Below are 25,152 nucleotides of genomic sequence, written 5' to 3'. Positions count from 1 at the left end.
TTCCAATGGGAACGCTTTAACATCTGTCCTCATCCACTGTCCAATGCTGGCTGCTACTTCAATGCAAATATGATGCGTTTGCTTTTTCATGTTTTATGTTAGAACCAGGGTTAGCTGAGAATTGCTGATGAGGGACGAAGTAAGAATCGGCACCTCGTTAATCTAAAAGCATCATGGGAGACACCGAGGCGTGCTCCAGAGCCTGCCTGATATCATTCCCCTGGCCACGGGCACACCTCTGCTCCTGGCAGGAGGAAAATAGGGCAAAGGTTCAGAAAAGCCATCAGTGGGCTGGTCTCCCGGCATTTGGGGCCCTACTGGAGGAGGGAGTTTTCAGAACTATGCTGGACATGCCAGCTCCAGAGAGATGACAGCCAGTTTGAAGGCTTCAGGCAGTTTGGATAAGCATCTAGACTCTGGGTACATTTCTGAGCCTGCTCTGTGATCCCTTTGAAGTTTATCCAACTTAAATAAACCCTCCAGAAAGCTGGGACCAGTAAAAAGGCTTTCTTTAGAAGTCCCTCTGGACGTGCCCTGTTGCTTTCTCACAGGGCAGTCAGCCCATCAGCACAAGAGATGTGAAAAAGACAGAAGGAAGAGGCTTGAGATGGAATGTTTCCATAATATTCAACTTGCTCTCTCTCTCTCTCTCTTTTTTTTTTTTTTTTTGTCTTCTTTTCTTCCTGGCCTTTTTATACATTGAGAAGGAGACGGCAGATAGATCACCAAATTCCCAGCGGACTTTGAAGACCCTGCGCTTAGATCTGATCGTGGCTTGCCCATGACCCCTGTGCCCTTTCCGCCGATGCAACCTGTTTCTGAAGGCCTCGGCTGAGACGTGTGGGAAAAGCACCACATGCATTAGATGAACAAGGTTTAACAAAAGATGCCATTTGGGGTCCAGGAGAGCTGGTGACAGGGCCATGCACCGGTACAGGCAGAAGGTTCCATTTCATTTCCCGGAGAAGCGGTCCCTGGTTGCCTAGGCCAGGCGCTGAAGCCTAGCTTTCCTCACTGGGTGGCATTTCCCCAGGGGCAACGTGGATTGGCTCTGGGCCGCACTCAAGAAGTCAGAAGGGTGGGCAGAGGGTGGGTGGGGAACTGAGCACTGGTTTCTCTCGGAAGCAAACAGGGAGGGGCCTTTATGAGCCATAAGTTGGGCCTTCATACCTGCTTTTGTCTCATTGGTGAGGACAGGCTGAGTGATGCCCCCACTCTGACTTTGAGAGGCGCGCCACGAAGGGCAGGACCCGAAGTCCACAGAGGACCGAAGCATGACTCGAAGCATCTAGAGAGGAGAGCTGAGCTGGGGGCACCTTATACAGCAGCATCCCACAACTCCACAACTCCACTGGTTGGCCACAGACACGTGGGAAATGCCCTTTTTTGACCCTGGGACCACACGACAGAAGGCGGATGACAGAGAGGCAGGGGCAGCACCAGAGAACCCCACTGGAAGTGGGGTTGCATGTAGTTTTATTTATTTATTGGTAAAAAAATATTAATAGCAATTAAGAAACACAAAACATTCACAACCCATCACAGAGTCCTGTACGTGTCGGCCATTTATTCCCAATGGAATCCTTCATCTGACGGAGGCCGTAATTTCAGCCGAAAGGCCCCTTCATGTTTTTCATGGGCGGGTACTGCTGCTCCATCGGCATGGCCCCAAAGCAGTCAGAGGGGTTACAGTGGCCAGCCTTGCCTGGCTGGCCCATGGGACCCGGAGGGCCAGGGATGCCCGGAATGCCTTGCTGGCCCATGGGTCCGGTCGCGCCCATCTTACCATACCCTGGAGGGCCTTGAGGACCTAGGGAGGGAAGAGTCCGAGAGGGGAGGTCAGGAGACCCAGGCGACAAAGAAGAAATCATGGTCACGGTACCTAACACCTTACGTTTGATAAATATTTGTCAGGCTGTAACAGGTTTTCACGGACACCTGATCTGATCCTTCCGTTAACGTAACAGTAACAACATTACTGGCTGGTTTTATTGGGAGCTTCCACGTGCCAGGCACCAGGCGAGTGCTTCTGATGCATAATTCGATGAATCTTCACGACCATTCCGTGAGAAAGAAACGATTACCTCATTTTGTAGATGAGGACACAGGCTCAGAGAGATTGCACACTCGGGAGTTCGAGTGTTCAGTGAGGCCGGGTCTCAGAGCCAGGCCGTCGGGCTTTGGTATCACTTCTCTTTTAGGCTATGCAGCCTGACTTAGCGACCTTCTCAAGGTTCGACAGCCAGCGTGGCGCCAAGCAGGACATGAACTCTCATTCGCTGGCCCCACCATATCTGGCTGTCTTCCCCTGTGTCCTGCTAGCCCAGTTTAGGACCTGGGGACAGGCCCTGGGCCTTCTGCTCCACCCCGCCCCCGGCACACACTGGCATTACCGTGATAGACCTGTAGTTATTTGAGGTTCTACACAACTATATTGTGCTGTAGAAGGAACATAAGGAAAGCAGATACCAGCTGCTTGAGATTCATGCTCTCAGATTCTGGCTCTTCCTACCTGGGGGGCCGGGGAGACCATTTTCGCCAGCCATGCCAATACCAATGTCCCCCTTTTCACCTTTGGTACCGGGCAATCCTGAGACAAAAGGAATAAAATAAGTCCTATTCCTGAGCGGAGAAATGACACCCCAGTGAGATTATTTGAAACACACACATACACACAAATATCTTATTCGCAATGGACCTCATGCAATGCTCTTGTCTGCCCCAAAGAGTCACATGTGCACCTCGGGGGCACCAGAGGGCAGAGCTACCTCTCATTCCTGGCACACCCTGGCGTCCTTCTCTGCCGATCTGACCAGGAAGTCCTGGTGATCCCGGAGCGCCTGGCCGGCCCGGAGCCCCATCCTTTCCTGGGGGTCCTGGTCGTCCCGGAGCTGCGGCCATCTCCATGGGGAACTGCATCCTGGAGGTGTAATAAGCCATCCTCTCTGTAAGAAAGCACAGGGACAGGTCCCAGGGTGTCCCAGGGACTCAGACGGATGCAGAAGGGCCACCAGCATGGAGTCCAAAGCCGCCTTTCTTCAAAGGGCAGTCAGAGCAAGGAACATGCCTCCCGTGCCCTCGCCTTCACCATCCTTTGCACGCTGGTCTTTCGACAGCACGGACCTGATCAGGGCCTCCCTCTTCTCCAACACCCTCATTAGTCTACCGCTGGCTTCACAAGAAGGTCCGGACTCCTTGCTTTGCATTCAAGGTCTTCCCAAGCAAGATGGCTAGCACCATCAGGACAGGGGCCACATTCTCCCCAGGCCCTAGCACGGCCATGCCGGATGAACAAGTGCACGGGAAAAAAGCTTAGAAGCGAAACCACACCAGCTAGCTTATGGCTGCTGCTTGCCCCTCTATTTAGAGCTCGCTTCATGCAGACTCGTTTGATTTCAGCTTTCCTGCCTGTCTCCTCTGCTGCAGTGGGGGCTCGGGGAGGGCAGGGAGATTCATTGTATCTCAGGGCAGAGCAGGTGATAAGGAAGGTCTGAAGTCTGATTGAACATATGCCTGTAAGTGGGCGAGGAGGGGTCTGGGGCGGAGGATTGGGCTCTAAAGGAAAAGGAGGCCAAGGCAGGGCAGAGAAACAGTGGGGAAAAGCCAGCAGCACCCACTGCCGCCCAGCCAGCTGCCAATTACCATCAAACATTTTAATGATCTCTTGTCTGATGAACCTCTTGATTTCATCATAATTCACCATGTCTCCCTGAGGAAAAAAAAAAAAAGAAAAGAAAAGAAAACCTGCCTCAATTATCCTTCCAAGCTTGATACTCTCCCCCTAGGAATAGACTTTGTGGAAAGAAAGGATAAGGAAGGGAACAAAGCTTCTAGGAGCGTCCCACAGATACTTAATCCAAGGTCCTAACCACCACCCCCCCCCCGCCCCGAATTGGTGCATAACATTTTGTGGATCAGTGCATTTTCCTGGGGAGAGGGTTCCCACGCCTCCCAGCTCTCCCAAGCAAGGTTAAGAACCACCTAGGTGGGAGTCATGCTCTTTCCCTCAGGGGCTTCTACAATGGTCTCTGCTCCACCCTGGATGCCTGCTCTGTGCGGCGGTGCCCCTGGCTGCCAGCCGTTCCCCTTACCATGGAGCCAGGCACCCCAGGCAATCCAGGGCTCCCCGCAGGCCCCGGAGATCCAGGGTGGCCTCTCTCTCCTGCAGGACCCGGTGGCCCAACGGGCCCCATGGAGCCACTCTTGCCGGGCCCACCAGGCATGCCAGCTCTTCCCTTCTCTCCTGCCTGGCCCTTCTGTCCTGAAGGTCCCGGATCACCCTACAAGGACAGGAAAGCCATAACCAGCATTGCCAAGGACTATCAAGTCCACCTTATTATGTCTCAGCAATCAGCCTCTCTCTCTGTCTCTCACCCTCTCTCTCTCTCTCTCTCCCCATCCCCCCACCCGGCCCCTGGCATCTTCTTCTGACTGTGGTCACAGCATCCTACAAGCTTGCCTGGCCTCACAGCTCCCAGAGCAGTCCGGGTCCTTTGAAAAGACAGTTCTTCATGCTGTTACTCCCTGTTTAGAAATTCTGATGCCTCCCAGCTGCCTTCAGGCTAAAGAGTTGATTCCTTGGCCAGGCATTCAAGATCATTCACGATGTGGTTCCCATCACCTCTTTTCCAGGTTCATCTCCCTGCCCTCGAACCTACAGCCATGCCTCATTGCTTATAAGTCTCTGCTTCAGCCACGCTGTCTTAGCCTTCCTTGCGTGGAATGCCCTCTCCCTCCTTCTACCCGGCTCACTCCTCCTGCTCAGCTGAAATACTCCTGTCCTATGCACAGCCTCCCTGACTCCCCGGGCTGACTTGGGTGCTGTGTCTAATCTTCTGTAAAGCTTGCCATGCCCTAGCATAAGTGTGGCTGGACGAAGTGAGTGGCTACTGTTCAGAGACTTCTGTTTAGCCAAAGCTGGGACAGAGGACCTGGAACATGAGAGGGAGCAGGTGCCAGCAGCATGAATGAATCAATCAACTGGTCAATGAGTGAATGAACTTGAGATTTCCACCCTCCCAGTCGTAGCTAAGAAATAGGCCCCCGTGAGAAACTTTCAGAGACGAGGTTGCTGCAAATTCTGAGTTCTGCCCACTTTTTTCTTCCTGCCCGCTGGCCTTCCTGTGTCTCCTCTCCATGGCTAAAGCCGTAGCTTGGAGCTGGCCTTAATCACTCGTGAGTTTTTCATCTCAAAACCAGCCAGTGCCCACTCACCTTTGGACCGGGAGGTCCATAAAGTCCCTGTTTTCCAGGGGGTCCCTAGAGAAAAGCAAAAGTCAGGGGTCAAGTCTAGGCAGCATCTCTGAGCCGTCCTGGGGAGGCAGGTGTCATGAAAGGACCACCTTCCGCAACCCTAGGGCCCGGGCTGTGTCCAGCTGGGCTCTGGGTGAGGAAGGGCGACAGCCTCCCTTCTGTTGGCTGACAGCTAGAAGGGAGAATGATGTCCCCTAGGGCATCATCGTGTTGGTTGGGTCCCTTGTCACAGACAAAAAGAGGTGAGAAGTCAGAATGAAAGGGCCAGCGCATGGCATATTGGACGGCGTTCAGGGAGTGATTACTGAGCGAAGGAAGCAGGGTGGGGGCAAGGCGAGGGGCAAGCAGCAGCATCCCCAAGGGAAGGAGAAACCCAACACAACAGTACCTCTTTGCCAGCTGCACCGTCCGCACCAGGCTCACCCTGTGGAGTAGAGAGTGGTAAAAAGCCATCAGCACCACCCCAGCATGGCGTCTGGCTCCCCTTACCCGCTACGCGTGCCCAGCCCCTGTGCCACGAAGGAACCATGATCCTCTAGCCCTCACCCTCAGCCGCTCTGGACACAGGCCATGGAAACTTAGAACCCCACCCCACACTCCAGCCTGTCCCGGAGCCCCACGCTGGCAGCCCGGGCCGCCTCCCTGACTGCGCTATGCAAGGGACAAGCAGACTGCGCCTGCCTGGCTCCTGGCTTGAGGTCCCAGCATCTCGCGGGATCCCTAGCTGTGAGTTTCTGTTACATGTTTGCCAAACAAAGGCAGTAATTGTGAACCTCTGTCCTCAGTGAGGTGCCGGAGACAGGCCAGGGTGGCCTGAGCCTGCTCCTTCCCCAGGACAGGACAGGCCACACACCCTGGGCCCAGCCTGCTTCTGGAATGATTGTGGGGAAGAGGAATCTGGGATTGCAAGGCAACTGGCAGATTCAGCTAGGGACCCTGGAGGCTCCTGAGCCTACAGGCAGGGAGGGACAGAGGCTTGGAGGGACCCGCCTGCCCCAGGGCCCTGGCGAGAATCCGAGTGAGTAGGTGAGACTCGGCCCTCTTGGCAGATGCACCAACCATCACCCCCGCACGGGCAGGAGTCGTCCACCCCATTGAGGCCACCAGCTCCAGGGTCATGGCCACTGCTCCCAGAAGAAAATCCCCCGACCCGGGGGCTAGGAGACCTGGGCTCCTGCCTCAATTTCCCCAGGAGAGTTCATCCCTGAGACTGGCAATCCATCCACCTGATGTGGGTCAATTGTCTGGAACCTTGGAAAGAGGGAGTATCGTAGAGTGGCTAAGGACGACGAAAGTTCAGGAATCTGGCAGGCTTTTCCACTCGCTAGCTATGTGACGGTGGGCAACCTATTTAACCTTGCTGAGCTTTGGTTTTCTCATCTGTAAAATGGGAACGATCAGACCTACTCAACGGGATTGCGGTACGGATTAAATGACAAAATGTCAAGCACTTAGCTCACCATTCAGTGCGTTGTCAGTGACCAATATGTCATAGGTCTTAGTACTAAACACTAGCTGAGACCAAGGACCAGTTTGCGAGTTGCCAAGAGGGCTGTGGTAACGGCTCTGCATTTCTGGCTCCTGACATTCACAGATTCTCTGTGGTTACCGGAGAGCTCCCCCAGGGAGGGGGCAGGGCAGGGGCAGAACAGGCGCCAAGTGTCCCCTGCCTGACCCCTAGGGTGGTGCATGGTCAGAGGCAGCGGCCTGGAGTGCGCTTGGCAAGCGCTGGCTTGCAGAACTTGTCCTTTCTTCCAGATGCGATGTGATCTCGTCTAACCACCTCTCCTCCCCCGGAGACCCCAGATGCGTGGGGTTGTGCTCGGCTGACAAAGCCAAATGTCCCTTTCCCTCGGGGCTGTGCAGTAAGATGTGGGGTCTTACCGGGGGGCCAGGGTGTCCGGGGGTCCCAGGCTGGCCTGGAAGGCCTAGCAGGCCCCTTTCTCCAGGGGCTCCCCGGTCTCCTTTTAGGCCCTGGAGAGAAGGGAGGTGGGTGGTGAGAGGGGACAGGAGAGACAGCAGTGAACCCCACAGAGCAGAGAGGCAGGCGTGATTGTATGCCAGGGACCATGCACCCACCCCCCAGGCCCTGTGGGGCAGGGTGGCGTGGCCTGAACCTGAGGCCGGGGCCTGTGATGGCCTCCAGCCCTCTCCAAAGGCCTTTACTGAATGCCACCTGGGGAGACCCAGGAGGTGGGAGAGGCTGAAGGCAGGGAAGGAGGGGGACAGGCACAAATTGCTCTCACCACCCCCCTCTGTGAAAGAAGCCCCAGCCAGAGTCCTGGGAGGGAGGGAGGGACGAGGGGAGTAGATCACTCACCACTGCAGAGATCCCAGCTGGGCCCGGCTGGCCTGGAGGTCCCGGTGGCCCCTAAAGAAACATGAAGACAGCGGGATGGAAAGAGTCTCCAATAATAAGGGCCCCCCAGGAGGCAGCGAGGGACCAAAGGCAGGAACAGGCCCAGAACTTCAGCAACTCCATCCCTCTTCCCTCAACCCTCCTTCCCTTCTGGTCTTGCACTTGAGCTTCTCCCAAAAAACTTGTGCCAGAGCTGACACCCGGGGGGAGTCCCCGAGCTCACAGGACCTTCACGCCTGCCGTGCACTGAATGGTTCATCTTGGGCTGTGCCAAAGGGATGATCTGGAAACCACAGCCAGAGCCGAGGGCGGGGGGCAAAGGCCTGAAGGTTAACTATGTGGGCCTGGGGACTTCTGAGGCCCTCCTAGCTCCTCTCCTCCTGTTCTGTAGGAGAAGCAGGGGCTCAACTCGAACCCCAGAGACCCAGTGGCTAAGCCTGGCCTCAGGCCTTGGGTCTCCCACTCTGCTGTCCCTGGAGAGCGGTGGGACTCAACACACAGAGTGCTGTCACCCTCCTGGGCTGGGGCAGGGCTGGAATGCCATCCCCATCTCTGAGTCAAGTTCAAGTTCAAGTCAAGTTGAGCTCTGAGTCAGCTCAAGTGCCAGCTCCCTGGCCAGAGCTACCCCTCTGAAGCCCAGGGCACAGGTCTCTCTCCCAGCATGTCCCGCCACACTCCCAGATGGAAAGTTCTGGAGGCACGGACTCTGTTCCGCTCATCACAAGTCTTCTGGGGGCGGGAATGCCCGGCACTGGGACTGGCACGGAGCAGGGGCTGAAGCTGGGCAGACGGAGGTGAGAGGAGGAAACTTGTGCCCCCTCCCCCCAGCCCCCCGATGAGTCCTCAATGGGATCACAAATCAGTGTGTGGCTCCTTTCATCTGCAGTGTGAACAGGGACTAGGCTGGACCTGGGGTCCCTAATCCGGGGCCGCTAGACCCCTTGAGATCCATACACACACTGATGAGGACCCGAGAGTTCCTCTTTTTGATCATGAGCTATTTTTAACACTTCCAGAAGCCTCCTGGAAACTGTACATCTGCCACAACAGGGCTGCAATCAAACGCCAGAGTGTTTCCTTTGCTCAGGAACCCCATCAGCTCTAGCTGTCACACTGATCAAAGGCGCCCATAGGCAGCCATCTATGTTACTGAGGAGTAAATTCAGATGGGAAACTCATTATTGCTTAATAACTGTCCTCTCCAAGTCGTCTTACCTTTGTAAGTGCACCCCCCATGCACCCAGCCGCCCGCCCACGCGCAGGAGTCATCCCTGGCTCCTCTCCCTCCACCGCTCCCCGCCCCTCCCCCATCCAAGTCGGCAGCAAGTACTCCAAACGCAGCCCATCTGCCACCCCAGCTCCACCCGACCATCCACCATCCAGGGACACCTCGGCTGCCACCCGTGCCCCTCGCCTCCTGAGGTCCTCCAAGGTCCGAGGTCGTCACCAGGTCCTCTGGAAGCATAGCTTTCTGGCTCCCACTCACGCCTTTCTCAAACTCCATTCCAGCCATGCTGACCTTGGAGCTCCCCGGACACACGGGGCCCCTCCCTGCCTCGGGCTCCTTGCGTCAGCTGCCTTCCCCCACCCCCCGCCCCCCCCCACCCCCGACTCCTGCCTGGACGTTCTCCCCCCAGACTGCTGGACAGATGGCTCCTTCTTGTCATTCAGGCCTCGGCTCAAATGCCACTTCTGCAGTAAAGGTTCCTCTAAAGGCGCCTCCCAGGCCCTCCCGGTGACATCACATGGCTGCCTGAAGCTTTCGCATTAATTTGTTTGTTTGTTGGGCCTGCGTGGAAGCTCTGGGATCAGGGGACCTTGTCTGTCTCGCTCCCTGCCACAGCCCAATGCTTGGAACAGTGCCTGGCATGGAGCAGGTGCTCAATTATTGTTTGTCGAATAACTGAATGATCTTTGTTTGATCAGTAAGCTCAAATGTGCCCAGAAAATAAGAAAATGGCAGAAAGCCTGGGGACCACTGGATTAGGTGAGCGCAAGGCCCCTTATTGCTCTGTAGGGCTGCCCCTGTGGTCAGTTCTTTCAGGCCATCACCGGCTTGCCCACCCCAGCCCCAAGAGGATCCTAACTCTAATAGAGGCAGAGGCAAAAATGGTTTAACTCACAATATGGCCAGGGGGGCCGGGTCTTCCCTGAGGTCCCATGGCACCAGGCTCACCCTATAGGAGCCAGAAAAAAAAAAAAAAAAGCAATACAGAAACAGACTTACACACACAGGGTGGTTAGTGGGAAGGAGGCTGAGCAGAGCAGGTAGGACACCGATAGAGGAGCTGAGCTGAGTCCTGGCCTCCAGGCCCATGCTTTCTGGGGCCTGAGAGACCAGCCCTGCCCACGAGTATTGTTGGAGACAGATGTCAGAGCCCCCAGCCTGAGAAGGCCAGGCCTTGCTTTTTAGGTGAGTGATCCAACAGCCTGCAGGGAGGGGAACCAGTTGCAGGAGGAAGGAGGAGGTGAAGGTGTGTATCTTGGGGCAACACCTCCCCCAGAAGGCCCAGGAGAGAAGGCAGCCCCTTGGCCAGTAAGTCTTGGACTCAGCAGAGCCCCAAAGGCTGCCTGAAGGTAGCACGTATGGACCTCAGCCCTTACCTCTGCTCCTGGCCGGCCACTGCTGCCTGGGGGCCCTGGTTTCCCACAGTCACCCTGCAAGAGAGAGGGCCAGCTGGAACTCGACAGACCTCTATTTGGCTCCCCCAGCCCCAAGGCGACCCCACATCCGAGGAGTCCTGCCCCCTGCCCAGACTCTGGCCAGCAGCCCTCGGATGCTCTCGGGCTGGTGGACGGCAGAGCCTGACCCGATCCGCTAGGCCCCGGTGGTCTCAGGAGGCTTGGATGCTGGGACGGCGTCTCAGCCAAGCCTCAGGTGGCGCGTCCACTGGTGCCAGGCTGCCATGTCTGCCTGGGGTCAGGCCTTGGGTATGGCCGAGAAAACCTGCTTGGCAGAAGTCGCCAGGCCCTTCCTTACCTTTGGTCCTGGGAGGCCAGGGTGTCCCGTTTTTCCCTTGAAGCCCTGGAAGGAAAAGTGGGAGGCTGCCTCGGGCCCTCGCCTCAAGCAGAGGCGACTTCCCTTGCCTCCTTCCTCAGGTTGAAGGAATCAGACCCATCCAAAGTCACAACCTGGTCCCCAGCGGATCTGGATTCGGGCTGCCCACCCTCTAAGGCAGAGCCCGCACCCGTCAGCTTTGGGACCTCCCCGCCCCCGACTCCTTCCTGCAGCTCAACTTACCGGGGGTCCCATGAGTCCAGGAGGGCCAGCGGGGCCAGGGTCCCCCTGTGGAAGAGACCAGGGGCATTGAGACAGGATGAGCACTCATTTCCCACTGTCTTCCCTCTCGGCAGCCCCTCCCCCGGCTATCCCAGGATGGAGGGAACGTCATGGGAGGCAGAGGGAAGAATCCAAGCTGGGCTTAGTCTCTGACTGGCTGTGGACGCTGAGTGAATCCCAGCCCTCTCTGAGCCCCGATTTTCCTTCTTTTGGGTACAGAAAGGGGTTGACTCTGATGCTCTGCCCTTTGCCATGTCGCATCCCTTTCACATTCCCCAGCAGCACCAGACCCAGGGATCCGGGGCTGCTCAGGTCCTGCCAGGTCTGCGGCCTGTTTTTCTGACACCCGGCCTAGTATCTTTAGTATCCTGAATTTCTGGATATAAATCCACCCCCTTCACTGCCTGCCTTTGGTGAGACCCGGCTCATCCAACCTGGTTAAGGCTACCAGAAGAACCAAGGAACCAAGGCCTCCAGTGCCATCAGAGAAGGGGGTGTGTGGCCAGGAGCAGGTGGAGGGAAGGCAGGGGTGTGGGGGAGGGGATTCCGTTTCCTTCATCGGGGTTCCATTGGCTTTGGCTCTTGGAGGAGGAAAGAGAAGGGAAGGGGTGCCCATCCTCTCACCCTCAAGCCAGGCTTGCCGTCCTTCCCATCCAGACCATCCAGGCCAGCAGGGCCCTAGAAACAGGAAAAAGGAATGTGTGCACGCCTGCCGGAGCCCCAGCACACGTACGCACGCATGCACGCTGCACGTACCTGGCAGGCTAAGAGGACACACACTCACCTGGATCCCAGGCGATCCTGGTGGCCCAGGGGGACCAGGCATGCCTGGTGGGCCTCGGATGCCTTCACTGCCCTGGAAAGGAGCCGACCCCCACAACACAGTCAGCAGGGCCTTGCCCACCACCACCCCCCCAAGCCCCCACCCCCGGGGGATGAGGCCCTAGGCGCCGGGTTCTGATGATTACTGGAAGTCAGGACCGCTGGTTTCCAGCCCCAGTTCTGCTGGATGTATTCCACACCACTCCCCCAGAAGGATCTGTCTTTGTCTGCAAAGCATCCCTCTTTCTGCACTGTGATATGAGGAAGGGACAGAGCCTGTTCGGCCTAGCACCTTCTTCAGGGTTGACCCAGGGACTGGCACAGTGGGTGTGCAGGAACGTGTACTGACTGAAGGCATACATTCAGCGCGCGTCGGTCCCCACAAAGTGCCAAGCACTATATAGCCTCTGATTCTTCCCTGTCCTCAAGGAGCTCACGGTCCAGCTCGGAAGAGGGGGCCGCTCACTCTGGCCAGGGGTCAGGGAGGGTGTCACAGAAGCGTCACCAGATGCTAGACTCTGAAGGATAGGTGGGATTCAGGCAAGTGGACAAGTAGAAAAGAGCCTGCCGGAGGGAACTTCAGAGAACGATACGGATTTGGAAGTGGTCACATGCCTGGCCTGGTCAGCATGTCTGGGGAGCCAGTGTGACAGGAGGGGTGGGAGGCAAGCCTGGAGGCTCTAGGTAGAGCCTGACGGGGGGTGTGCCCGGAACACCGTGCTAGAGTCTATCCGACAGACCAGTGCTTTTCCCACTGTACTCCTCAGAGCCCTGGGGGTTCCTGGAGGAGCGTCAGAGATGGGGGCACAAAGTGGGAGCCCAGAGGGTGGCACCCAAGACCCTTGCTCCCGCCTCAGTCAGAGCAGCTCCACTCATATCTGATTGAGAGTTCACGGGAGCTTCTGTGTGATGACAGGGCTCAGGAACTTCAACATAAAGTCTGGGAACCACTGCGACAGGCACTGGGGAGCCACTGATGGTTCAAAGCAAGGGAGTGATGAGAACCAAGGTGTGAGCTAGAATGTTCACCGGAGAAGGGAGGAGGCAAGCAGCTTGGTGTGGAGGGCTGCTGGGTACCCCAGGGGAGAGAGGGTAGCTGCCCTGGGGCAGTGGCTGTGGAGCTGGCCAAGGGGAAATGATCTAGCTAGAGACACCCCTCACCCTCCCATGGGGGGGTGGGGAGGAAAGCCCCCCGTGGCATTGCAATGCCATCAGCTACCAGGAGGGGTCAGCACAGCCCCAGAAAATGTCAGTCCCACAGGGAGTCGGGACAGAGAACCACTGGCCAGAGGTTTGGGATTCTCTGCAGTGACCAGCCTAAGGAGAGCAGGCAGTGCTGGGGGTACAGAGCCAGCACGGAGGGCTCTGGCAGGGGCTCCCACTGAGAAGGGAGGTGACACCCACCACCACCTCAGCCGCGCTGGCTCTGGGGAGGCAGGGAGGCGCCTGGGGGCTCACCTGGGCTGGGAGAGAAGTCTCAGCTCTGTTGCTATTTTGCTGTGTGCCCCTGGGACACCCCTAACCTCTCTGAGCCTCGTTTCCTCACCGGGACAGTGAGAAGTTAGACCAAGGTGGCCCTTTCAGCAGTCCCTTCTAGCTCTGAGAGCTGTGCGGCGTGTGTTTTCAGAGGAAAGAGGCTCTGCCCAAGGTTGTAGGCCTCTTGCCTCTCCCTTTGGGTCATAAACGCCCCCTCCCACCCCAAGCTTACAAGTCAATTTGGGGCCTCATTACACTACCCAGCCATCACATTTGGGGAGCCCAAGGGTTGGGAAGAGACAGGAGTGACAGCCCCCAGACCACGGCAGAGCTAGTCTTCAAACCCAGGGCAGCCAGCGCAGGGGCTTCCCAGGCTGCTGTCCTTCTGACCCTTGTCATCAGCTCATAGGCCATGCCTGCCCCGCCTGGGCCCCTGGGGACAATCTGAGCACGCTTCCTTCCTGCTGTTGTCAGACCCAGAAGGCAAATGGCCACGCTGCTCTGGCTTCAGGACTGTAGGGTTTCCAGTCTGGATGTGCTCCCCTCCTTCGCTCAGCTCCTCCCTCTCCCCCTTGAGTCCCCGCCTCTGACTACGCCCCCTGCCTCATCCCCACCAGGCGGGGACTCTGGCAGCACAAAGGCCAGTGGGTATCCTGGGCTTGGGGGCCACTGGTCTGTTGCCCAGAGGCAGTTGATGAGCCAAGGCTGGAGATCTCTCTCCCCACCCTTGACGTAACTGAGCCACTCCTCGAATTTCCAAAGGGCTGGTAGTGGGGGTGGATCGGGGTGTGGGAACTGCATGGCTCAGATCTGCGGCTGCGGCCACCTCACCTTGGGGTCCTGCTCACCTTCTCCGCTTGTGGGCCGGGGGGGCCAGGTGCTCCAGCTTTGCCCGGGAATCCAGGAGGACCCTGTATTAACAAAGGAGCAGGCGAGGATGAGAGCGGGGCCTGGGGGGGAGCTCTCCTTCCTTCTTCCACCGGGGTCTGCTTCACTGTGGTTAATGCGATGCCTTCTGACTTCCTAGAAACACCACCCAGGAGCATTACTGCTGGCTGGCCTGCTGGTCCGGGGCCCACCCAGGAGGCTCTGCCCTCCAGGTCCCGGCTCCTGGAATCAGGCCTGGCCACCCAGGCCGTTCCTCCCGTGCCTCTTCCCTCCCCTCCCCAGGCCCATCCTCGCCCAGCCTGGCCTGGTCAGGCCTACCCCTCCCAAACAGGATCACATCAGACAGAACTGGCTTTGTGTCTCCACTCACCGGTGGGCCGGGAAAGCCTGGCTGGCCTTGAAATCCCTAGAGGAAGAAGCGAGGGACAGTTTGCTGAGCCGCCCACTCCCTCCCGCCTGGCTGCCCAAATGGAAAGAGTGACAGGGTGAGGCTGCCTCGAGCCATGGGGCCTTGCCCTCCACTCTGCCCAAGATGACCAGCAGGTGAAACTCGAGCCATGAGCTGGGAGGTTGCAACACAAGGGCGGGTGAGGGCTGGAGGCTAGAGCTGGTCACCCCTCCACACATGAAGGTGGCCATCAGGGAGAGGACCCAGCCTCTGGGACCCCTTCCCTGTGCCCACCCCCACCCCCCAAGCCATCCCTCATGGTCAGGACAGCCAGCCAGGTCCTGTGGTCACTCACCTGGTCGCCCTTCTCTCCCGAATTCCCTTGGGGTCCTCGCTCCCCTCGGGGACCCTGTCGCCACAGAGAACAATGAAGCTAGAACCCAATCTTTCTGCCCTTAGACCCCAGGGCTGGACCAGGACCAGGGGGCCCCATGTCCACTCTCTCATCTCCTCCTTTACTCACTGCTGGGCCTGGGGGACCTGGGAGGCCTTCAGATCCTGGTGGGCCCTGGGGACACAAAGGAGCGGAATCAGTCACTCTGACTAAGGTAAGTGGGAGATCAGGGGACGGGGCAGGGGACAGGGCAGAGAGTAGATGCAGGGGATGTGGTGGGAGGCCCCTCCAAGCTGTCAGGACACTTCCCCCTGGTTCGCCCCGACTTCCTTTCTCTTGCCTGAGCTATTGAACCAGCCTTCTGACTAGTCCTGCCACCTCCTGGCTCATGTCAATCCAGCCAGCAACTGGCTACCATCTTTTCTTCTCCAACATAGTTCTGATTATAACACTCTTCTTGCTCCAAAACCTTCCATGGCTCCCCTCTGTCCCACTGAATGAAGTGCCCAATTTCCACCAGTGCTGGGTTTTGAGGCATCCCGTGATCTGGCACCAACCACCCTTTCCTGCTTCACTTCCCTCTCCTTGTCTTATTTTCTGCCTTGCTTGGTCAGACCGCTGTTCTCTAAGCATACTCTATACATTCATACCCCTGGGCCTTTGCACAGCTGTCTCCTCTACCTAGAATGCCTACCATTACCCCCATCCTTTCCAGGGCCCTTAAAACCTTACCCAGGGATTAGATGGCTCCAATCTCTTTCCGACGTGCCCCCACCCAGGGCCTCCCACTGTGGGATTCTCCAGGACAGATAGCCACGTGTCTTCCCCGCCCTCAACTCTATTCAGGGCTCCGCTCAAACACCACCTCCTCAGACAGATCTCCCAATCCTCTGCCTACTGGCACCCCATACACCAGTCCAGCCCCTTGCCCTGCTGTATCTTCTCTATTGTTTTCTCATTAATTTATGTGTATTGGCTTATTCACCGGTTATCTGCCTCCCTCGCTGGAATGTGAGCTCCCTGCGGTGAAGGGACACAAGTCCCTGTTTTGTTCACGGCAGCACCCTCACAGCAGAGCCTAGCACCCAGGAGGCCCATGAGAAATGTCCGTTATTGCATAAATGCACGTGGGGTTTGCTGTATCCCACCGGGGCCCGATGTGTGAACAGAAGACAAGACTAAGGTTTGGCAGGTTGGCCACAAACAGACTTGGGTTCCAGTCCAGGCTCTGCCCTAACTCGCTAACTGGCTGCAGCATGCTGGGTGAGCCATGCCACTTCCTGAGCCTCAGCGATAACCTCACGGATGTGATGTCCTCGCCTGATAACAGCCCCAGCTCCTGCCCTCACCCAGGCTGGGAAGGGTCGCTCAGGGCTTGTGGGGTCAGGCTAGGCTCCACGCTGGATCTAGGGGTTCCAGGCCTGCCTCTCCCCAGGCTGTCCTGCCCGCCTGCCTGCCTTTGCGGGGCGGGGCGGGGTGGGGGGGAAGGAGATTCTCCTGCCCACCGACTCCAGGCTCCCTGCCCCTTCCTTGGCAGCTGCGGCCAGCCAGCCCCCAGCCCGTCTCGGCGAAACCTGCTGGGATCGTCCTTCCAGCCTCCCCTCCGCCTCCGCAGCAACCAGCCTGCGCTGCCTGCTTGAGCTGCAACTGGAGGGACTCAGGGGGGCAGGGAAGCAGGGGTCCTGTCTCCCCCTTCACAGGCTGCTGGGAAAGTCTCCCCGGGTGGAGGTGGAGGCGGGGCAGGGACTGCTCCCTTTGGATCTCTTCCTCCTGCCCTGAGCTGAGACTCACCGATTCTCCTTTCTCTCCCGGGGGCCCGACGTAGCCCCGCTCCCCCTTGATGCCCTGACAAGCAAGCAGAGAGAGAGCTGAATTAGCCCCGTGGCCCGCCCGTCATGGCGCTAATGCGAGGGGTGGAGACTGCAGCTGGCACAGGCTGGCACTCACAGGCAGATGGCACCAATGATGCCGGCAGGGGGAGGAGGAGGGGGGCTGCTTCCCACCCGCCGCTGTGGCCCCCAGTGGAAAGCGGGACCCGCCCACCCAGCAGCCTCCTGCATGGGTTTGGCCTCCCCAGCTCTCCTGCCCCCCCCCCCCCAGGGGCAGATCTCAGGGCTGGGGTCTGTGTGCTCTGAGAATCTGGCGGCTGCAGCAGACTCGCAAAGTGGAGGGGCAGGGCCAAGCTGCACTACCAAAGGGACTTTGGGGACCTCTGCAGGGACAGCCTGGCAGGGGGACAGGCTGGTATGCTTGGAAGGGAGGGAGCTGCTGGGGGATGCCCCAGCCTGGTCCTGTCCTGACCACCATCCCCAGGCTCTGCTACCTCCAGAGCCAGCATCCCCTTACTCACAGGCAGTCCTGGGGGGCCCATGGCACCTGGGTAACCAGGCTGCCCTGGAGGACCCTACAAAGAAAGGTAGACATTATGAACCCCTCCCCGGGCAAAAAGCATAGCCGCAGCCAGGATGCCTGATCTGCCAATTCGGGAGGCACACACACCCACCCCAGGACAGCCACCACCTCGGACCAGTTCCCAAAGGCCCAGGTTTCTTTGGTCGAGACCGCCACTGCAAGGCTGGGGCCGGATGACAGGTGCCAGCCTGGCCAGGACCCTGGGAGCTGAGGCAGAGGAAAAGGCCCAGAGCAGGGAGGATGAGGACAGGGTGGTGGGGGGGGGAGGGGGGGAGTAGGGTGTGGAAGGAGCAGCTAAATGCTGCAGGAGGAGGGAGGGAGAAGAGCCCCCAGGATGCTGCTAGAAGCCAGGGGGCAAGTCTGTTTGCCCCTTCCGGGGGGAGTCAAGGTACATGGAGATCAGCCTCCTTTGATCCCGGGGTGGGGGGTGTGAAAACCCCCCCAATCTGAGGGATCAGGGGCAGAGAGTTTCAAAAGGAGTCCCCCTCCCATCTTCCACTCATCCCTGGGGGCCCAACTTCTGTCTCCCCAGGGTTCCTGATCCGTCTCCTTCCCCTGCCAGCCCCCTCTTACCGGTTCCCCCTTCTCTCCTGTCAGGCCCCTGAGGCCTCGCTCTCCTTGAAGACCCTTGGGGAGAAAAATCATGAGAACCTACAGGGGAGGGCAGTCCCCACCCAGCCCCCGACTCCTTCTCCTTGCCCTGCAGCCTTCTGTCCCCGGTCCGGGCAGAGTTGGGCTTTCCTGATGCCCTTCCTAGGGTACCTGGCAAGGTGACCATGGGGTGTACCCCAGAAGGGTAATTGTGAGACGTGTAAACTCCCACCTAGGGGTGCCTCTCAAGAGCATACCCCCAAGACAGGTAACTACAGAGATATGCCCCCCCACCCAGGTAGGTGACCCTCAGAGGGTACCTGTCAGGCAGGTGACTGTCATCGGTGTGCCCTATTTTGGTAACTGGCTGGGGTGTACCTTTAGGAGGCTGACACGTGTGTGCTCCCCGTGAGGGGCAGCTGTCGGGAGTGGCGTCCCTACAGTGACGTTCCTCTGCCAAAATGTATCACTGCATGCCCAACACTTACCTGTACGCCCCCCAGCCCCCGCCCCAAATCACCTTCTTTGAGGGGTACAGGGGAGAGGCACGGGAAGGCCCCCCGAGCACACTGCTCCCTCCAGAGCAGTCCCTGTCACTTTTTAGGGTGGAAAGGGATGTCACTTTCAGTCAAAGCCAGAGCCCCCACCCCGACCCTTGTGGGTTCACCACAGCATTAAGGGGCTGCGTCTGCCCCTTCTCCCTCACGCCCTCGAGAGACGGTGCCCAAACCTTTCCACAACACAAGACAGATGGCTAGACGGACAGATGGCCCCTTCACCCAAGCAAGCAGAAACAGACAAGGTCCGGCCAGGATGAGGACATGGGGACAGATGGAGCTGTGACAGGAGGGGCCCCGCTCCCTGAGCCTCCATCACCAGGCCTGGGAGGAGAGGAGCCAGGCCCCAGGAACACCAAATCTGACAAACAGGAGGTTAGTTTCCGTGACCCAAGAGGGAGCAACAGTGACGATGGGGACGATTTAAACACACTCGTGACGATGACGGAGGCAGGGCAATTAACGACACCTGGCGGGAGGGGCAGGCCAACGCACCGGGCACAGAGGGGCAGGGCCCCACGACACCCAGAAACCCAACCGGCTGGCGTCACCTGCCCAGCCTTGGAGCAGACCGGGCCCGGAGCCAAGGGAGAGGAAAGGAAGAGGAGGAAGCTGAGAGTTTCCTCTAGGACGCTGGGCGAGGTGCGAGCGTGGCTGCCTTCGGATCCCCGGGGCGCCTCTGGACGGCCCTGCCAAGCAGCGGGGTGGCAACCTGTGCCAGCCTGCGATGTGAAGCCCTAAAGCTTTGGCATCTCTGCCGGGCTCTGTGCCAGGCGCCTGGCAGGGCCCCAAGAACTACTTCCAGCAAATCTTCAGCCAACAGCAAAGGTGGGAGAAGCAGGAGGCAGAAGTGGGAAGGGAGGCGTAAAGAGGCCCCTGGAGGCACCGGCTTCAAATGAGAAGGTAAAGCAGGCCTGGGGGTGGGGGGTGGGGGGGGCAGTGACGTGGGACTAAGGGAGAGAAAACGGAGACTGCAGGGGAGGCGGGTGGAAGAGAGAAGATGAAAGAAAGCAGGAGCAGGGGGAGAAGGGAAGAGGGAAAGGAGTCAGAGACTTGGGAGGATGTCCAAGCCGCTGGGACCTGGCGGGGGAACCTGTGTCGTTATGTGCCTGCAGGGGGACGGAGACAAACATGGAGGAGGGGCAAGGGCTCCACGGGAAGGGACACAAGCAAAAGCCACAGAGACCTGGCTGGCGGGGGAAGGGGAGGTCGAGCAGCGCTAGGTTCTTACAGGCAATCCGGGGGAGCCAACAGCACCAGGAAAACCTGGGGGGCCCTGGTGGGAGAAACAGGCAGGTCACAACTCACAAGCACGGTAACCCTGGACATAGTCGGGGGCAGGGGGTCATGAGGAGAGGAGGTCACAGGAATATTTCCAAGGCAGCTGGAAAAGAGACTCAGTGAAGGCAGCCGCTCCTCCCCTCGGCTCCAGGAAGAATGGCTCCGCCATCGGCAGAGATGAGAAACAGCCCCCAGAGTCCCCCCGAGTCTAGCTGGACACCCTTGCTGGAGAGCAAGCCCATCATGCCTGCCACCTGACCTCCATAGGCCCCCGGCTGGGTGGCTCCCTGGTTCTAAGGTGGCTCCCACCAGCCACTTGTTCTCCAAAGAAAGCATTTTCGGTTCTTCCAGACTTTTCCTGGTCACTTCTATTTTCCTGCCATAGCGACACCAGACATCCCTGGTCTGGCCTTCGTAGACCTGTCCTAGAGATGGCCCCACAGAGCAATGCAGCGATGCTGGCCCCTGTAGTGACCGGTGTCACGGAAGCATGAAGAGATCTGGCCAGGTTGCCATATACTTTTCTGGCAGCCGAGACCAGGAGCCAGAAGCCTAGGCCTTCCTGCCAGGGCAGCCTGGGTCTGTGGTGCAGGACACTGCGGGGACGGGGACAGGGAGACAAGAGTGTGCCCTTGAGGGCCTCCCCTAAGCAGGACCACAGCCAAAGTGGGACGGAGCAGGCCAGTTCCAGGGGATTCGATGGTGGGGGGGGCGGCACAGTCCCCACAGATGCTCTGATGAGGGAAAGGAGTGGGCAGCAGAATCCCCCTCTTTCTGCCCTGCCCAGTTTCCTGGATACAAGGCAGTAGAATGGTGTCTGGGCATTGTGACCCCTTTGAGAGCTTCTCAAGTGGGCCAGGAAACCACGGATACTTACAATAGGGCCTGGAGGACCCGGGGAGCCCCTCATGCCAGGCGGACCCTGCAAAGGAAGCCAAGGGAAATGGATGGGGAGGCCCGGGCCCCACAGAGCCCCAGGGTCTCTGCAGCCTTCCTCCCAGCTCACCACGGCCAGAGTCAACAGAGGCTGGTAGATTTCATAGCGGGGCCATTCAGCTGACGTTAAACCTTTCGTTCAGTTCATTCAATCATCCAACAAACACTTACTGAGCAGCTATTATGTCCCAGGCACTAGTCCAGGTGCTGGGGACACAGCAATAAAAGGAACATAAAAATCCCTGCCTTGTGGCACTGACAACTCCAGGGGAGAGGTAGGCAAGAACAAATAGAACAGGGGCTGACTCGTGCTCAGTGGATACGTGTGGACTGTTCCTAAACGAATGAAATACACGGTATTCCGAGGGTGACACGTGCACTGCATGAAGGGGACTAGGGTTTCTAGGGACGGTGTGGGGCATGGTCAGCTTTTTGAGAGGGTGGTCAGGGAAGGTCTCCCTGCGAAAGTGATAGTTGAGCAGAGGGGGTCGGGGGGGGGGGGGGGGAAGGGACGAGCCCTGGAGAAGAGCTGCGGGCACAGGAAGCGGCTGGCAGGGGCGGAAGGGTGTCCTACGGGCCAAGAGCAGCCAGCGTGCCACCAGGGCCAGGGGCTCAGAGCCGCAAGAGGCACCGGATGACCTGACGCTCGGAGACCCCTGAAGGAGCCACCGGAGGGCCCAGGAGGACATCTGGCAGGAATGAAACTGCCCCTAGGAACTGAGGGCCACTTACATGGAGACGCCAGCCCCCTTGGGGCCCTGCCCAGATGAGGGCCTGGTCCTACCTCTTCTCCTCTCTGGCCGGGCAGTCCTGGAGGACCGGGCAGGCCAGGACTTCCAGCACAGCCAGGATCCCCCTCGCCGTTGTCTCCCTGGAGTGGGATGGGGACGGTGAGCTGAGCGGCCAGGGCCCTCCCTGTGGGGCCCGGGGCACGGGCAGGAAGCGGGCACGGGTGCACTCACCCGGGCCTCCTCGGCTCTGGGGCGCTCCCGCTCTGTGAAGCACTGAGGACAACAGGAAACCCTCCGTCAGGTGAGGTGGCCGGGCGCTCTCCCCTCACCAGGCCGCCCCTGAACCCGGCCTCCTACCCGGGCACAGCTGTCCAGGCCTGGCACGCCGGGAATGCCCTGGTCTCCCTTCTCCCCTTTTTCCAGGAGCGCCACCGGGTGGGCCGTCCGCCCCTGGACACAGTCCCCACAGAGGCTCTGACAAGAGAGAGGAGAGGGCAGTGGGGCGTGGGTCCCAGAAGGCCAGGGCGGGCCGAACGGGGGAACCCCACCCTGAACTCAGCCAAGGCACCCTGCCCGGCAGTCGTCCCCCCCCGCCCCCCCCCCCCCGCCCCCGCCCACACTCTCTCTTTCCCCAGCCACATCCCTGTGGCGGCTCTGTTCCATCCTCAGGGGACCCAATCCCAACACTGGCTTTGAGTTTTCTCCAGGAAGCAGCTCTGTGGGGCCAAGCCAAAGCCACTTTCCAGACAGGCGTGTGGGAGGAGGCGGAGGGGCCCGCAGAGGGACCATCTGTCCCGGCTGTTCCTGCAACCTGCACCCACTGTGAGGACACGCCGTGAGGATTCAGGCTGAAAAGGCCGGCCCCAAACACCAGCCTCTCTGCCCAAGGGAGCAAAGGAGCGGCTGTAGGAGCCAGGCCCTCTGCAGACGCCCCGCGGGATGGGGTCTGCCCTCCTGCCCCAGCAGATCCCGACTGGCACGGGCTCCCCAGTTCGCCCACCCCTGGGGGGGGGTGTCCCTGGACCCGTCGTCAGGAGCCCCCCGCTCCACCTTCACTGTTCGCTGCAAAGCCCAGGGATAATGGTTGTCACTGACTCAGCGTCCGTGATGCCAGCCATCGAAATAGGCCTGTGCACATTATCACATTCAACCCTGACAGTGCAATGAGGCAGGTAATCTTATAAGCATTCCGGAAATGAGGAAGCCGACGCTCAAAGAGACAGTGTGACTTGTCTCAGGTAAGTGGGAGCCTGTACTGGGGACTGCTGTGCTGAGGCCAGAGCTGGCACTCTGTCCACGGGCCCGGGTTTCCTCCGGGGTGGCATCTGAGCACCTTCTCCAGACCACACGCGGTTCCGGTTTGGGGTCCTCCACAGAGCACGTTGACTAAGAAGCCGTCAGGTGACATGTTACACAGAGTCGTGCAATCACTTGCCCGGGGGCAGGACTTGGGGGAACCCTGGGCTTGCCAGGAGCCTAAGGGAGAAGAACTGGGGTTTCGGTGCCACACTCCCCTGTGATCAACCTATAGCTGCTGTCAGGAGGTTAACCTGAGTTAACCTGTCAGGAGGTTAACTGCAAGCTGCTTCTGGAGACATCTGCTGTCCAGAGCAAGGGCCGGCCAGGCAGTCCTCATGCTGTGGTCTGACCAGGACCCACGGGGGGAAGTGGGAGGTCCAGGGCACTGGGTAGTCAGTGCTAGAAGGGAGGGGCCCCAGAAGTTGCTGGGCTGGAGGAGAAAAGAGACCAGCCCTCATCTCCAAAGGTGACTGAGCGAGGGAGGCCCGCATCACCCTCGGTCTGGCCCAGGTTGGGAGGCCAGGCCAGAGCCCCCAGTGAGATCTTGATGGCCTGGCACAGGCCAACCCTGCCAGGACCCCAAGTCCCCTCTCTTGTGCCACTGGAATTGTTCCTGAAATCCCATCACCTCCCTGAATTCTTTCTGCATTGACCAGAGGACAGCTGAAGCCTTCTTCCAGGCCCTCAACCCAGTCCCGTCCAAACATATGTGACCTTTGCAGCTCGCTGCCTGATGACCCTTATAACTGCAGTTGCACCCTCCTGCTGTGCTCTAGAAGCTGCTGGACCCTTCCCCGGTATGACCAGGGTGGCACAGGACCTCACTGGTGGCTCCTGTGGGCAGGCTTTGGGGCAGGAACTACCCACAACATCCCTCACGTGGGTACCTTCGCGGGATTCCTTCACACACTCATCCAGCAAGTAAAATGGAGGGTCTGGCAGCAGCCAGGCGCCGTGCTAGGCCCTCGGAGACGGGTGCTTGGAATGCACATTCCCTACAAACAGCTCCGTCTGTAGCTCCCCTGTGCTGTGCTGTGCTGAGACTTCCTACGATAATCCCCTCAGGAGACTTCCCTGCCAATTCCTACCCCTCCCCGCCTACCCTCTTACCTTAAGGAGGTGCTGTTCAATTGGTAAGGATCCCTGCAAGAGAGGAGACAGGAGGGCTCCAGGCCTCAGGCAGGTGTGGGGAAGGGGGATGGAGACTTATGGGATCAGGTAGAACCTTGGGAAGCCCCGTACCACCCCGGCTTCTCCCTGCCTTGCACAAGGGAGAGAAGAGGGTCCCCCTACATCTAAGGGAGCTGGCATGACAAGTCAGCCCCGGGAGGGGCAGGGAAGGGCAGGGAGGGGGCTGCCCAGTGACGCCTGGCTGGTACCTACCAGTTCGGCCGTTAGCCCAGGCTGTCCGGGCAAACCGGTGTTTCCAGGCACTCCCTGCAGCCAAGAAGAGACACGAGTGAGCGGGCTCTTCTTTTGAGCCCGAAGGCCACCCTGCTTCGTGCCCGCCACCCCCACTGCCTCTTCTCTTCCTGCAGAACCGGAGGCCTGGCTGGCATAAGGCTGGCACCCATTCTTAGCTCAAAACCTCCAGACTGTTTGCAGGGAGAGCCGAGGAGGCCCAGAAGGGTGACCCCCCAAAACCAGTCCGATGGGAGTTTTTCCTACATGTTAGAGGGGCATCAGAAATCAGGCAAAGGGGCTTCTGCACAGTAAGTAACGACGTTTCTTTCTTTCTTGCACACGTGTCCTCTGTATTCTCTTTAATCACGGTCTTCCTGGCCAGCTAGGTGCTATCACCTCCAACTTGAAACCAGAGCAGCGAATTCAGAGAGGGCAAGTAACTTGCCAAAGGCCACAAGACGAGCAAAATGCAGAGGTGAGGCTCAGAGTCAGGACCACTGGCCTCAACCCCTCCCTTAACCGTGATTCCAGCACCTTCCTCAAAAGACATTCCCTGGAACACAGCAAGGTGGAGGCTCGGGAGCCAGTTGGTGTGAACCCCAACTACCTGGGTAATTTCTGGAGGGCTACTTGGAAGAAAGAAATCTCTGTGCCTCAGTTTCCTTATCTGTGACACAGGGACAGTTTATGGTGAGGCATAAAGAAGCTCACACGAGAGGTTTGCCGCCCAGACTCCCTGTCGCCCCTGCAGGCTCGCGGTGCATATTTGCATATTAAATACCCCGTGGAGGCCCAGAGAATGTTCCCTTTTCAATCCCCAGTGCCCAGCACAGAGGAGGCATGCATTAAATACATGTCGAGTGAACGCACTGCTGCTCACCCTGCTCTCCCCACACCGGGATTTCCTTGGCCCGTCCTGAGAGCTGGCCTGCCTTCAAGTCCCGGCTTCCGGTGACAGAATGCACCGCCTTCCCCGGCGAGCCCGCCCTATTTCAGCCCAGGCTCTAGCGAGGCCCGAGGCAGACTGGGGTCGGCCTACCTCCGGCAACCCCTGTGCCACTCGTTCTGCGTCCTGAGTGAG

General features: G+C 58.8%; 1 protein-coding gene across 5 annotated transcripts in view; it reads right to left on the bottom strand.

Annotated features, from left to right (window-relative positions):
• Window positions 1-1,471: 1,471 nt before the first annotated feature.
• The window catches only part of COL16A1 (collagen type XVI alpha 1 chain), a 49,679-nt gene continuing 25,998 nt past the window's right edge, over window positions 1,472-25,152 (bottom strand). For 3 of the 5 annotated variants that reach the window (XM_058718269.1, XM_058718268.1, XM_058718271.1), the window contains 29 exons: window positions 24,051-24,104; window positions 23,778-23,810; window positions 21,726-21,842; window positions 21,600-21,641; window positions 21,422-21,508; window positions 20,579-20,623; window positions 19,652-19,696; window positions 17,846-17,899; window positions 17,211-17,264; window positions 16,652-16,705; window positions 14,990-15,034; window positions 14,822-14,875; window positions 14,449-14,484; window positions 14,039-14,101; window positions 11,677-11,748; window positions 11,517-11,570; window positions 10,854-10,898; window positions 10,593-10,637; window positions 10,217-10,270; window positions 9,736-9,789; window positions 7,574-7,624; window positions 7,138-7,227; window positions 5,642-5,677; window positions 5,215-5,259; window positions 4,092-4,280; window positions 3,643-3,709; window positions 2,769-2,945; window positions 2,513-2,590; window positions 1,472-1,810 (listed from right to left, as the gene is read on the bottom strand). In XM_058718269.1, coding sequence (XP_058574252.1) covers window positions 1,608-1,810; window positions 2,513-2,590; window positions 2,769-2,945; window positions 3,643-3,709; window positions 4,092-4,280; window positions 5,215-5,259; window positions 5,642-5,677; window positions 7,138-7,227; window positions 7,574-7,624; window positions 9,736-9,789; window positions 10,217-10,270; window positions 10,593-10,637; window positions 10,854-10,898; window positions 11,517-11,570; window positions 11,677-11,748; window positions 14,039-14,101; window positions 14,449-14,484; window positions 14,822-14,875; window positions 14,990-15,034; window positions 16,652-16,705; window positions 17,211-17,264; window positions 17,846-17,899; window positions 19,652-19,696; window positions 20,579-20,623; window positions 21,422-21,508; window positions 21,600-21,641; window positions 21,726-21,842; window positions 23,778-23,810; window positions 24,051-24,104 — 2,043 coding nt within the window. In that variant the 3' untranslated portion in view covers window positions 1,472-1,607. The remainder of the gene's footprint in view (window positions 1,811-2,512; window positions 2,591-2,768; window positions 2,946-3,642; window positions 3,710-4,091; window positions 4,281-5,214; window positions 5,260-5,641; window positions 5,678-7,137; window positions 7,228-7,573; window positions 7,625-9,735; window positions 9,790-10,216; window positions 10,271-10,592; window positions 10,638-10,853; window positions 10,899-11,516; window positions 11,571-11,676; window positions 11,749-14,038; window positions 14,102-14,448; window positions 14,485-14,821; window positions 14,876-14,989; window positions 15,035-16,651; window positions 16,706-17,210; window positions 17,265-17,845; window positions 17,900-19,651; window positions 19,697-20,578; window positions 20,624-21,421; window positions 21,509-21,599; window positions 21,642-21,725; window positions 21,843-23,777; window positions 23,811-24,050; window positions 24,105-25,152) is intronic. The other 2 variants (XM_058718272.1, XM_058718270.1) reach the window with 1 other exon arrangement.

The sequence above is a fragment of the Neofelis nebulosa genome, chromosome 2, assembly GCF_028018385.1.
Source record: "Neofelis nebulosa isolate mNeoNeb1 chromosome 2, mNeoNeb1.pri, whole genome shotgun sequence".
NCBI classification, from domain to species: Eukaryota; Metazoa; Chordata; class Mammalia; order Carnivora; family Felidae; genus Neofelis; species Neofelis nebulosa.
The sequence above is the reverse complement of the archived record's forward strand: the minus strand, read 5'-3'. Positions and strand labels throughout refer to the sequence as shown.